The sequence below is a fragment of the Hypomesus nipponensis genome, chromosome 23 (genome assembly GCF_054491055.1).
Source record: "Hypomesus nipponensis isolate SF chromosome 23, ASM5449105v1, whole genome shotgun sequence".
Classification (NCBI taxonomy): Eukaryota; Metazoa; Chordata; class Actinopteri; order Osmeriformes; family Osmeridae; genus Hypomesus; species Hypomesus nipponensis.
In genome coordinates this window covers 11109089-11123141 of record NC_140383.1, presented here as the reverse complement: position 1 = coordinate 11123141, position 14053 = coordinate 11109089, and the positions used below count along the sequence as shown (strand labels likewise).

At 49.8% G+C, this 14053-nt stretch overlaps 1 protein-coding gene across 1 annotated transcript; it reads right to left on the bottom strand.

Moving 5' to 3' along the window:
* Positions 1–2572: 2572 nt before the first annotated feature.
* Positions 2573–13737, bottom strand: irs2b (insulin receptor substrate 2b). Its single transcript, XM_084689180.1, has 2 exons — positions 10235–13737; positions 2573–2725 (listed from the first exon to the last, which is right to left on the bottom strand). Exons 1-2 carry the CDS (start codon positions 13506–13508, stop codon positions 2721–2723), a joined length of 3279 nt encoding a protein of 1092 aa, XP_084545306.1. The 5' UTR covers positions 13509–13737; the 3' UTR covers positions 2573–2720.
* Positions 13738–14053: the final 316 nt, after the last annotated feature.

Below are 14053 nucleotides of genomic sequence, written 5' to 3'. Positions count from 1 at the left end.
GCAAAGAAATCTAAAAACATTTTTTAACAAACATTATTAACATATTATTTATAGATTTGGTAGCTCTCTGTAAACTAATGTTAAGAAATGTAGATATTGCATATTTGCCATTGGTGAATTGTACCTTAGTAGCAAGAATTAACTCCTTTGTGTCAAGTAGTAATTAATGATTTCTCTTAGAATATTTCTTAGAATAACAACATTATAAAATGTCCTCTCAGTGGCATTCATTTCACAAAACATTCCATAAAAGGTACAAAAGAATCAAGGCCGAACTCTTCTGTTTGGCAGAACATAACTTAATTAGTGCTTTTGTTGTTCCAGGGAATTCACTCAAAGTTGTATGTACAGTACAAACAGCATAAGTTGTCTTCTTATTTAACTTAAAATTCTCTATGCAGAGTGTTTCAGCGGTAATGATCTGTATTTACACATTATTTACAATATTCAGGCAAACCATGACTGCCAGGAAGTCTCAAAGACAAGGCTAGGAAGCTTCTTCTCATGCTTCACGTGCATTCAGTTTTTGTCTCATTCTGTATCTTGTCCATGTTGTTGTCGTTGCTGTATTGATATTGAATGTTATGGCAATTGTTCTGTTGTTAAGTTGAATACAGACCTGGGTCGAAATACTATTTGAATTCATTTCAAATACTAATCTGGACTTGGTTGATCTAGGATCGAACAAAAGGACTGGTCCCAAATATTCCAAACCCCGCCCACCTGATGCTCCAGGCAGACACGGAGCCAACCATGTGACCCAGGTCTGGATGAGCGTCCTACATTCAAACGTGTCTTGTGTTACAATCTAGTAAGTTTGTAAGTGCAAGACCATGTGTTAGTTCTGGTTTGACCCACTACAACCCACTATGATGCTGACAACAGCAGCGATCAATAAACTCCACCCACTACTGTAGAAGCCAGCCAATCAGCAGGCAAGACTTGTCCTCAGTGCCGAGTTATGTATGAAAAATATCCATCAATATGGTCTGTGCCAATACTCTAATGTCCCACCAAACTCCCACCAAACATATTGCATTCACTGAGGTCATGTGACAAAGAGCAGCAGCCATGGTTGAAGTTGGGGCCGCCACCACAAGTGGGCGAATGTGGTGGGCGTGAGGGGGTCCCATCTGGGTCCCATCTAGGTCCGAGGTGGAAGAGAGTCAAGGCGTTTTCGTTTGTGTGGGTCACAACACACACACCCAGAGGCCAGGTTGGGTCATGCCATGTGCGTGTGTTTGCGCAGGTCTGTGTGTCATGCCCCTAGGAACCACTGGTTCCTCTTCTCCCTTTGAGTGTGTGTACCTAACTGTATGATCTTTGTTATGACCCATACAGCCGACAACGTTGAGTTTCAATAGTGTGGGTGAATCTCAGAATATAGTAACGGTTAATACCAGAGGTTAAAGCCAGACTCAATGGATGACAATGGACCCCAACAAGGTGCCCTTGACCCCCCAGGTATGGGGTAGGAAGGACAGCATTGTGTTCAGGGCCTGGGGGGGTATTGTACTTGCACACCATGACATCAAGCCGTACAAACTGAGGGGAGTTGAGTAGCTGGTTATTAAATCCTCTCTGACGGGTTACGTCACTGATTCTATCTTTTAGACCCACTCGGATTGGCTAACATTCGGTCTCCAAGGTGATCTGTTCAATCTTTGATTTGCTGCTTGTATATAGGTCCAAAATAAGCGTCTGTCCGACGGGCAAACAGCACAGTAAGGCTTTGGATTGGTGGTTAGAAAAACATTCACCTTTGAAAATAAATCCATATTTCCATCTCTAGTTGTGGAGTCGTACTAAGCACTAATCTGGTTTGTGCTGAGGTAGGGGTTTAAACAACTTATTTACTTTTTAAATATAGTCATAAACTTCCACCTCACACTGACTATAAATATCTGTATATATATATATTAAATATGTTTATATATAAACATATACAGTATAAATAAATACATTCATGTAATGATGTGTTTGAGGATGTGTGTGTATGTGTGTGTGTTTGTGTGGTCACAAATCTCATTTCTCTGGGTTTGCTTCAAAGGTCAAATCAAATAAAGGTTAGGGTGACCGGCTCAAAATGAGCGGAGACACTAATATTAATAATCATTATCATTATTATACTTTTTATAGAAATAACTGTATGTACACAGAATATATAAATACAGAATATATTCCTCTTAAAGTATTATCCATTTGAAATGTCCATAATCTTCTAATGAGCAGCAGCAAAGATGGCCCCTGAATGTTTGGGGGCCGAGAAGGAGGGGTCAAGTGTCGATGTTGCCATGACGATGGCGGTCCCTATGACCCCGGGAAGGAGGGGTGGCGGTCAGGGGGTCGTCTGCTGCAGCTGTCGGTGTGGCGACCCCGTCACAAGACTGCAGCCTGATCCCTTGTTTACAGAGAGGAGAGAGAGAGAGAGAGAGAGAGAGAGAGAGAGAGAGAGAGAGAGAGAGAGAGAGAGAGAGAGAGAGAGAGAGAGAGAGAGAGAGAGAGAGAGAGAGAGAGAGAGAGAGAGAGAGAGAGAGAGAGAGAGAGAGAGAGAGAGAGAGAGAGAGAGAGAGAGAGAGAGAGAGAGAGAGAGAGAGAGGCAGGGCTGAGAGAGAGGCAGGACTGAGAGAGAGAGAGAGAGAGAGAGAGAGAGAGAGAGAGAGAGGAGAGGGTGTAAAGGGAGAGCAGAGAGGGATGGAGGTGGGCCGGGCCTCGAGCCTTTAGTCTGTGAAAGGAGAGAGCAACAGAAGAAGGGAATCTGTTAGTCAAGTAGCTTTCTCTCGTATTCTACAAGCTAAACACAGATACACATGAAAACGTGCATATACAAACATCTGTCTGAATGCTTTCCCTTGAGTAGACTACAAGATACTGTAGCGTACGCGCGCGCACGTGTGTGTGTGTGTTTGATTTATGAGTGTGGAATGAGCGTTAGGCAGAGGGTAAGGTTAAACAGTGTATCCCATACTCTGTTACCAAGTAAGGAACAAGTGCTCTGCAGCAAGGGGGTAATACGTGTGTCTCTTTGTTGGTAGACAGGGTTAGTGGCAGGTGCGTTCACAGCAAGGGAAAAACAGACTGGCATTTAGCACTATGTGGTTCACTGAGAGGAGACTCCAATGACGACAAACAGAGAGAGCCATAATAGGACTGAAACACGCAGAAGCACACACACACACACACACACACACACGAGCACATTCACACACAGAGTTTCTGCTTTGACCCATGTCCCTGTGTACTTGCTTGGGAGGTTTCATTTGCATGCAGGCCTTACATGGTTGCGGAAGTCTTAGTAAGTTCCCTCTCCACCCCCTTCCACACACACACACACACACACACACACACACACACACACACACACACACACACACACACACACAGACACTCCATGCTTCCCTCTCCCACACTTAAAAAAAAAAGAAAGTTGTTGTTTTCACAAAGCTGGATGTGATAGTCACCCTCTTAAACAAACCACCAATTCAGAGCCATCAGCCCTCAGCTCTCACAAACACTGACACGCTACCCCCCCCCCCCCACACACACACACACACACACTCTCTCTCTCCCCCATACACACAAACAGAAATGCCACCCCTCTTTCTCTTGCCCATAAACACGCACATGCGCAGTACTCCTCTCTCTCTCTCTCTCTCTCTCTCTCTCTCTCTCACAGATGCCACAGATGCGTATTGTTACCATTAGATTCAAAGTTATAGAACTGTTTTGTATTCACATCGAGCGTCATATGTCTTCCCATGCCTGGGAAACACACACACCTGAACATGAGGCAAATTAGCTTCCGCATTTAACACGCTCATCACGTTAAGAAGGCAGACCCGTTTCTATGGACGCCTGTGTAAACCAGTAAACTGCTGTGGGGACAGATCATAAGACGTGACCTCACACTACACCATAACACCTCTCCTCAAAAGGAGCCATGACACCTAACCCATCAGGAGGCACCAATCTCACCATAACAGGACCCTGGATCATAACACCGTACCAAACAGAGCACCAGCCTCGGAATAATACCACACCTGATGCAACCTGCTTTGGGCAACCGCCCAAAGGACCTGCTCACAGGCCAGAGGTTTTATGCCCTTAGAAGTGTGTGTGTGTGTGTGTGTGTGTGTGCTGCTGAGAAGATTTCACAACAGGAGCTAGAATTTCTCACTCACAATTAGGCTAAAGACAGCCCAGTCTATCATCCCATAGGGGGGGGGTCCTGAGAAGGCAGGGTGTGTTGGTGTGCATGTGGGGGATATGGGGCGGCAACATACTCGACCTGACAGAGAGGGACTGGAATGTGGTTAGGTCAAAGATCTGTCCAAAAGAAAAAGTGTGTGCGTGCACGTGTATTGATGTGTATGTGTGTGTGTGTGTGTGTGTGTGTGTGTGTTGCCCTCTGGCCCAGCACCAGAGAAAAACACTGGGGTGTAAGGATGAATAATACCTGCTGGGAATCACCTCGCACACGCACACACACACAAATGTACACACACACACACACACACTCAGCATTAGTTCCAACTCTCAGCTGACACAGTCTTGCACACTGCTAATGTAACACACAGCAGACAGAGGAGAGGACGGGGGGGGGGGGGGCAATGAACCTGTTGGCCGACTGCTGTCCCTTGCACACACACACACACAGACACACATGCCTACCCCTCCCTAAGACCCATCAGTATTCATTATATATTTGTGTCTCACAGGCTAAATATAACCCTGCTACATTCAAGAAGGGCACACTCTATCACATTCACAAATAGACGCCCGCAACACCCGACAGATGAGCTCGAGGAGTTGAGTCAACATATGCTAGTGTAGCTGGCTGAAGTATCTCGCTCTCTGGTCACACTACAACCCCAACGAGGAGTCTGCAACGTTCCTGAACAAAGTTTCTCTAAACAGGGTTTATGTGGCCAGCCTGTCTGTCCAGCTAACCTGGGATGGGGCTGGAGGGGGTTCTTCTCCGACTCGTTTTCTCTACGAAGAGTCAACGTTCTTGTAGGCGTTTATGTACAAATTAACAAAGATGAGACTAAAAAACAACAACACCCAGTTTTGTTTACATTCCTTACATGCCAACCTCTTTCCTGTCTGTCCCCGTGTTTGAGGACGTTCAGCCTGCTAGCAGGACTGGGCTCGTCTAAACTTCACTAGGCTAGGCTGTGTTGGGGCTAGGCTACGTTGGGGCTAGGCTGTGTTGGACTAGGCCAGGGGTGCTCAAACTACGGCCCGACCGGCCCTCTGAACAATGCCACCCCAAGTGGAAAAAGCTGCCGAAAGGGCTCTTCCGCTACGTAGCCAAGATGGCGCCCGTTTAGGGCGAGTAGTGTCAATCGTTGTACAACGTTTTTTTGGACCGTTTGCAGTGCGCCATCCGGGTACTTTCAGTGCACTGAATTCTGCTGGTTTTGTGAGTGTAAGCGCCCTAAGCACTGAAAGTCAGTGCTCAAAGTGCACAAGTGCGCGGTAGTAGACACAGCCTTGGACTTGCCTAACTTTTGACCTGTCACCCCTCACTACACCTTCTTTTGGCACTTCTTACAGAATGTACACTCCCCCCCCCCCACCCGCTCCCCCAACGCACACGTGCACACACACTCAAGAGAGAAATGGGTTCATTTAAAATCATGATACATGGTGAGCAATTACATGCAGTTCACCTGTCATTATACAAGGCACATGTTCATATTGGTTTTGTAAATTGAATTTTTACCTTGCCGTACTGATTCACCCAACCCCCAACACACACACACACCCGCAAGGGACTTAACTTAATCACAAATGGCCAAGATAATCCAACATCACACTAATCTAGCTATTTCTATGAAGGGTATATGTGTGTGTGTGTGTGTGCTCGTGTGTAAGGAATACTACACAGGGTTGGGTCCAAGCAATGAGCGCAGATTTAATTAGAATGGTCGGAGAGGCAATAATTGGTACACGGGTAGACAGGGCAATACAGGTGATCCAAAATGGAGAATATGAAAACTAGGTCAGGAACAGTATACACAGATTTGAGAGAGAGAGAGACAATACAATATTTAGCAAGGGTAATACAGCTGCTTTTCCTCTGATATTTGGAGAAGTCAGGAGAGCACAGCTCAGTCGTCCTACCTGGACTCCCTGATTGGACACGTTCCTGGCGTGTGTGACTGTGCCACAGTTTACACGCCTTGTATCTGACTCACACCTGTCTGGATATGTGGGCATACGCCTGTGTGAATTCCCTTCAACTCTAAACAAAACAAGCTGCTCAACAATGTGTAATCCTCCTTAACTCTGCGAGATGGTCGGGAACGTTGACAGTCTATTTGTCAGGGAACATCCCGGCCTAGTTCCTCACTATGCAGAGTAACACATGGAGGGGGGGGGGGGGGGGGGAGGGGGGGGGGGCTCCTTTATATAAGGCAGACAGAGACAGAGGTAAGGGGAGCACAGTCTCATAAAGAATAAGATCAGTTCAGTCAGCTTAGGATTGCCATTCCTCCAAATATCCCTTACCATGTACTTTAATCAACAACAGTTTAGTTGTCTGATTGAGGTCTATTAAAGACATTTCAACGAGTTTGGTCATCCTAGGAATTAGGGTTGATTACCTGTGCAGTTATCTCACTCATTAGATGAATCTGTAAGCGATCCAACAGCCCAGCCAATCCGAGATCAGCCAGACATGACATGAATGTAGTTGACAAAACAGGAAGCATTCAAGGGAGAGAAGGGGAGAGAGTGCCGAGAGAGATAGGGAGAGTGTCTCCAAGTGACATTTGATTTGGTTTCTCGCCCCCCCTCCCCTCCCCCACCCCTCTCTGCCTCTCTCTCTCTCTCTCTCTCTGTCTGTGGCAGATGGCTTTCGGTCATTAGGGTATTGTCGCTGCCTCTAAAGGGCCAGATAACCAGTGAGCACTGCTTGGAGGGGCAGGTGCAAGACCCTGGCCCCACCATCTGCTGACACAAACATACACACACTGGAGGAAAGGTAGCAAGGGGGAAATGGGAGAGGGAATGGAGTCTATCAGAGCTCCAAAATACTTTTTTTTTTTTTACATAGAGTGAGTCAGTTCACCCCCCCCATCCCCCCCACCCCATCCCCCCCACACCCCCTCCTCGTCCAGCCCAAACATGTATCCACTGCAGACACAGAGACGGGGACGTGAGAGGGACAAGTGAAGGGGGAGACAGGCAGAGAGCGTCGAGAGGGAGAAGAGAGGGGTGAAAGCAGAGCAGAATAGGTATGGGGACAAGAGGGGTGAGAAGGGGTGACAGGCAGAGACAGACAGGGCCAGCGGGTAGACCATCTGTAGCATGCAGCTCTGTCCCCTTTGAATAGTGAGCGTCGGGTCAGTGGGCTCCAGCGTTAGCCTCGTCACGGCGGCGTCCATAGGACCTCTGGACACACGCACACAAAGCTGGGTCAAAAGTCAGACAACTGAACCGGGGCCATGCTTTGAAAGTTAAGCGGACCCCCCCCCCCCCACTCCCACCAGACTGACTGTGGTCGTCCCACCCCCCCCATCCCTCCGCTCTTTCCCAACGCGCCTGCAGCAGGAAGCCAAACAACAACAACAAAAAACGGACAACACAAACAGCCAACGCAGGCTCCAAGAGAACATGAAGCCATACAAGCAGGGCTGGCACTTCCTCATTCATAAATCGTGCGTGGACGTCCTATGCAAATACTCTTATGCGCACGGCTTTCCCAAACAGACGCACAAACACACGGCCTTGAAGCAGGATACCAGAGCCATGTCCTTGGTGTGCATGAGTAAAGAGATCTCAAGGTTTATCTCTGCTGAGTGTGTTTGTCAAAGGAGTAGACGGCAGAGTGGGGCTCCCTTTCCGACACACACACACACACAGTAAAAGGGTTGACTCGAGCTCAGATCATTTGCATTCCAAATCCACCGGTCACAAATTAATGTGAACATGGGGAATGCGGAATACGACCCACCCAGTGTTGTTGCGATGAGAATGTAGAAGAACCAGTCACTTTTCTAGTAAACACACACACACACAAACTGTTTAAGCCTCTCTCTGTGTGGTTCTTTTACTGATTAGAGTGTTGGTGAGAGGCAGTCCTGCCAGCATTCCTCATTTAGCCAGAGTATTGGTCTGTTCCGGAAACACAGCTCCATGTTCTTTCTCCCAGGCTGATCTTTTGTTTTTCAGGAATGCCGCAAATAACCTAGATGTCCACGGCCAACTCTTACCGAACAAACACCGCTCCCAATACCCCTTTATCTTCATCTTCTCCCCCCCCACCCCCCTCCTCCTCACTGACTGTGGTCTGTTCTGTCATGTTGAAAAGCAAAATAACATGTCACTCCTCCCACTCCACTCCTCCTCCCTTCCCCCCTCCCTTCTCTTCTCCTCTTCCGTAGCCTACAGCCATGACTTTCTGTCGAACTGAATATATGGAACAGGACAATGGCATATAGAATAGAATATCTTTATTGTAATTATATACGGTATATGTCTACCATACCTGTAGCATACTCCCGGATGTGCCCTCTAACTCTCACAAATAAACCATTCAATACCTTAAACATGCTCGGTGAGACACTTTTGAGAAAGAGAGGAGGGAGAGGGAGGGTGTTAATGTGTGTGCATGCATACAGGTTACGGTTTTAGTTTATTGTTCCTCATTATAGTAAATCGAATCCTTCTTTCTCTACCCTCACCTCCCCCACACCCATGAGAGCAAGTTGGCAAAACAAGCCAGCTTTCACCTCTCCCAACAACCTTTGCACCACGCCTGCATTCCTGCCCTGAACCCAGTACCTGACTACAGATAAACAACTTGTTGTTGTGGCCTGGGGAGCTGAATATTGGCTGCATCCTGCCCACTGTCTGTCTGCGTTGCTGAGCCATCAGCCCTCTACAGAAGCCAAACCACCAACAGTAAATCTAGCTCTCTTTCTCCATACAGGCTTATCATAGGGTTAAACTAATACAGGGCTTGTGATATTTTATTTTGCAACGTCTAACATAAATCTGGGTTTCTACATTTCCACTATTTGTTATACAAGAAGTGGCTGATTCCTATTCGCAGAACCAGGTGAAAGGGGATAGCCTATTTTCAAGATCAGGATGGCTTATTATATAAAAGGCATGCAGCGCGTGAAGAAAACACCTTAATCTTCATCAATCTACGACATTTAAATGGCACGATAGGCTACTTAAATGAATACTTCTCATTTTACAGCCTATCTGCGACATGTGAGATCCAAATGCGTAAGCGTAAGCCTGTCTACGTAAATAGGCACCCATGTGTACCGTGAACAACGTAGTCGCTTCGTCAGCAATAATAACTGCGTCACATAGGATTCAGAACAGCACATCCGTCAATTTACACAACCTATCAAGTTATTCACTTTTCCATGCGTATTTCCCACTGTAGCTGCAGCCTTGAGTTTACCAAAGAGCTTTAGGCGGCCTGGGAGTGACGCGTCGTAATCCTGTACAAACACCACGACCAGGCTACTGTAAATGTCACTCTCCCAACTTTGCTTTAATGTTTTTCATGATAGGTGAAAGACAATTACAAGAAGCCACGAAAAACCTCATATCAGACTGGGTTCGTTTTGAAATGGTTGGTTAAATCGTGAATATTATTTTATTATCACTAGAGAGCATTGTGGTACCGCATAGCGCAGCGTACATAAACAGCTGTTCTCTTCCTCGTCAGCTCTCAGCACCATTCAGTTAGTATGCTACAAAGCTCACTTTCACTGCCAATCGATTCGCTAGTTTACCGTCAGTACTGAAATGCTGGATTAGGTTTGCATGTCACGCTGCGGCAACATGTCAACCAAGCAGCCACTGCCCATTCCACAAGATAGCAGGCTATTCTCCGGTAAACCGACTGTTTATCACAATATGAGGACAAGACACATACTAGCCTACTAATTAGTGGGATTTCTTTGTTGAGGATTATTATTAGTATATATAATTGTTCGCAGTGCACCGCATACCTCTGAACACAACTGCATAACTCCACAGCACAGACACACAGCCTCCATGAATGAAAAGTCTACATGAATGAATGAACTCTTGATAAGCATGCAAACGAGAGATATTTATATAGAGAGAGGGAGAGACAGCGGGAGAGATAGTGAGAGAAAGAGAGTGAGAGAGAAAGAGAGAGAGAAGGGGGGGGGGGGGGGGTTGTGGTGATTGGGGGGGGGGGGATCTAGTGAGAAAAGACGTTGCCCTGACTCACCTTTCACTGCTGTAGCAGTCTCCTTGAAGCCGAGGCTGGCATAAGGGCTGGTGTTGAACCCGTTAATGCCCCCTTTACACCCACAGGCTGTCTTGTACCTCAGCAGTCCCTCACAGCCTGACAGGCTACAGCCCGCCAAGCTTCCCTCCATCAGGTTCAACGCTATGTAGTTAAGTCCGTTCTGGAAGCCTGCCGACGTCTCTCTGCACATGGGGCTGCCTCCACTACCGCCCTCCTCGTCCGAACCCTCGGAGCTCCGTACGGGTCGGAACATGTTCTCCACAGATGCGGAGCTGTGGCGCTTGGACTCGTGGGCGAAGGATGGACAGACAGGTGTGACGGTAGTGGTGGAAGAAAAGGTCTCTGAGCTGTGCCGCCTGCGGCCTTGGGGGTCGGCTTTTATCACCTTGGCCCCCCGGTCTGGGTCCAGCGAGGGGGGAATGGAGAGAGACGAGCCCCCCAGGAGGAAGGCTTCCTCTGGGACAGGGGGGACGGCCCTCACAGTCTCGCTACCCAGGCTCAGTCTCTGGACACAGGCGGTGGGGCTGGTGGGGAGGGGGGGTGCGTCTTTGGCGAGTAGAGGGACCGAAGGGGGTGGAATGGGGCTGAAGGTCATCTCGGTGTAGTCGTCTTTCACTGGGGCAGACAGAGAGACCTCCGCCCTCCTCTCTTCCGTCGCCTCTCCATCTCTTCCTCGGCTCTCCTCCTTCTCCTCCTCTTCTCGCACCTCCTCCGTTCCAGGCAGACCCTGGCGGCGGGGCGGGGAGGTGGCATCCCCGAGTCCGACGCCGCTGCAGACGGCAGCGTCGGAGACAGGCGGGGACTCTCCCAGCGAGGGGACATGGCGGTCCGTCGTCGCGGGAACGGGCGCACACTTCAAGCGCTCGGCGCAGCTGCCGCCGAAGTCGATGTTGATGTACTCCCCGGGGCTCCGGGGCTCCGAGGGGAGGGGGTGCTCGCTCATACAGGGCAGTGTACGGAGAGACTCCAGCGCCAGACGGGTGGGCCGGTTGACCCTCCCCCTGAGGACCAGCCCCCCCTGTGCCCGGCCCCCGGCTCGGAGCGGGGAGGGAGCTGAGGAGGAAGGCAAGGGAGGCGCGGAGGAGCCGGCGGCTGCGGAATTCCCGGGTGAGAGGGGGCAGTAGTTGGACTCCTCCTGGATGCTCTGCCCCTGCAGACTCATCAGCACGTACTGGTCTGTGTCGGTCTCCCCGCAGCGCTGGGTTTGGAAGGGACGGGGCAGGGGGCTCACCCCATAGGGATGCTTGTGGGCGAGGAAAGCCGTGTCATTCAGGATGTAGTCTGGGGGGGTGATGGAGACCGGGTGGTCTACAGGGGACATGTTATGGTAGTCTCCATTGGAGAGCTTGCCGTCAGAGTTCTCCACAGACATCTTTGCCCCACACCACATCCTCATGTAGCCACTGTCCTCCAACGACTGGCTGCCAGGGGATTCAGTCCTGGGCCCTGGCCCAGAAGGAGAGGGGTGAGAGCGGGGGTTGAGAATCTGCTTGGGGGCTGACACACACATGGGGCTCATAGGCATGTAGGTGGGGTCTCTAGCCCCCAGGGTTTGGGGTGCTACGCCAGGCGTCATGGGCATGTACCCGCTGTCTCCAAGGTGACCGTTGGAGCCAATCTGGACGTCGCCGTAGTCCTCTCGATAGGTCACTTTTGGAGAAGCGGTGTGAGACCTGCGACCTGATTGGCTGCCATTGGTGTAAGTGGCCCTCATAAGCGTGTATTCATCCAAGGAGGCAGAAGAGATCTGGGGCGCCATTCTCTGTTGGCGTGGGGTAGTCAGAGAGTATGTGCGCTTCCGGTAGGCCTTGTCCAGCTCCGACAGCCGGCGGTAACTACCATGGCTCCGTTCCATCACCATGTAACCGTGGAGACCAGTGGGGTCACGGGAGGGGGGCGTGTCTGCGCTCATGGACTCGGGGGTGTTGCTGCGCAGCGTGAGCCGGAGATCCCGGACGTCTGACGGACTGGAGCCATACTCCTCACACGAGAGGAACCCTGCATCGCTGGGGGAGGGGGAGGCACAGCAGCTGCTGGGCCGGGGGGTGCCGCTGTCCCTGCTGTCCCCACAGGAGGACAGGCTGGCTGGTCTGGAGGTGGCCGGGCCTGGGGGGGACGAGTTGGACAGTGGCATGGACATGGACTTACTGTGCTGAAGGGTGGAGGAATCGAATGCCCGGCTGGGACGGGCTGTGATGGTGTTGGACCGCCCAAGCAGCGTTCGGTGTACCCCGGGGCTCAAAGGGCTCCCATTAACAGACATTGGCCGCGTCATGGTGCCGTCTCCCTCACTGGCTGTGCGGATCCGACAAGAGGAGAATTTACTCACGGGGGAAGTCGCAGCCGTACTTTCCGTGCGCGAGCGGCGAATGAGTCCCGTCTGACTCGGGGGGAGATTGTTGAGGTGCCGGCGGGTAGGCACGGAGATCGGGTTGGTGCTTGAAGATTGGCTCTTGCTGCGCGGCCGGAATTCCGAGAGCTCTTTCATGGCTTTCATAGCCTCGAGGATGGTCTCGTGAATGTTTTGAGCCACTACGGAGTCATCAGCCTGCATCCAGAGCTCTCCGGGGCCCGTTGCTGCCGACCTGCCGACCTCGATGAAGAAGAAGCTGTCAGAGTGGCCGCACCTCCGTATGTTCATCAGCTGCAGGCTGACTGACGCGACCTCGGAGTTGAGTTTGACGAAGCTAATAGTCCGGCTGGATAAACACAGCCTGTACACCCCGGTGAGATTCCTGCTCTGTCCAAGCCCTTTGGACTTGAGGTTTACCTGCCAGACCTCCTTGTAAGCGGCAGTAACCGGCGTAATCATTCCGTAGTTCGCCTCATCAAACCCCACCAACGAGGAGGCAGAATTCGAAGCGGAGCCGTCGTACACTTTTCCCTCGCTCATTAAATCCGTTAAGACTCGGTACCAGTTTTCCTGTTCCTGGTCGTTTTCCGCCGCAACTGCAAAATATTCGTCCTTGGTGTAAAGGGCGATGAGATGTTTGTGTTTTGCGTCCGCTCTCTTGTTTATATTGAGGCAAGAGTCCAAAGGAATAACCCTCTTTGGCGCCGACTTGCTTTTCCATTTCTTCTCGCTCTCATAGTACTCCAGCCGGGCAGACAATCCCTCGCTCGGCTCTCTCAGAACGAAGTATCGCTTATGTCCATGTTTCTGCTTCTTGAGGTATCCAGATTTTTTAATATTGTTGTTAGTATTTGTGTTATTGGAAAGCAATTGTCCTCCAGTGTTTGGCGGACTTGCCATTCTTAAAATACAACTCTCAATTGTCGTTACTTGTTATGTCCTCACTTCTCAGACGTTCCAAGTAAAACTTCAATTTAGTCCGTGTCCGTGTTTGGCTCCGTATCACTCCCGGAGTCGGCTGCGCGTTCGACTTCTAAAGCAGTTGAACTGTAAATAACACGCATCGCTAAGTGACCGAGAGTCAGAAGGGAAACAACATGTGACGTTCCACACATCCAGCTTTGGTTACAAAAAAAGACGGGGGTGGAGAGAAAATACACACGCTGGTCTGGACACTGGGCGGTGCTCATTCGACTCATTGGTGGGAAGGACTGAATGATAGTGAAACGACCCTGTTAGACGGAAGAAAAAGCCATCCTGCACTCACTCTGCCCTCTTCCGTCTCGCCCGGTATACTGTTCGGCATGTTTCCTATTGGTTATTACGCCGGTATTCTGCTGACTACCTTTTTGTCCCATTAATTAAAATGTGTAATGTGTGTTTGTTCGTCATTTGAATGAATATAGGGTAAATAGAGTAGACTAATGGTCGTTGACATCTTTTAG

Excerpts from the sequence above, each read along its gene's own strand:
- irs2b (XM_084689180.1), bottom strand. The coding sequence starts at position 13,508 with ATGGCAAGTCCGCCAAACACTGGAGGACAATTGCTTTCCAATAACACA.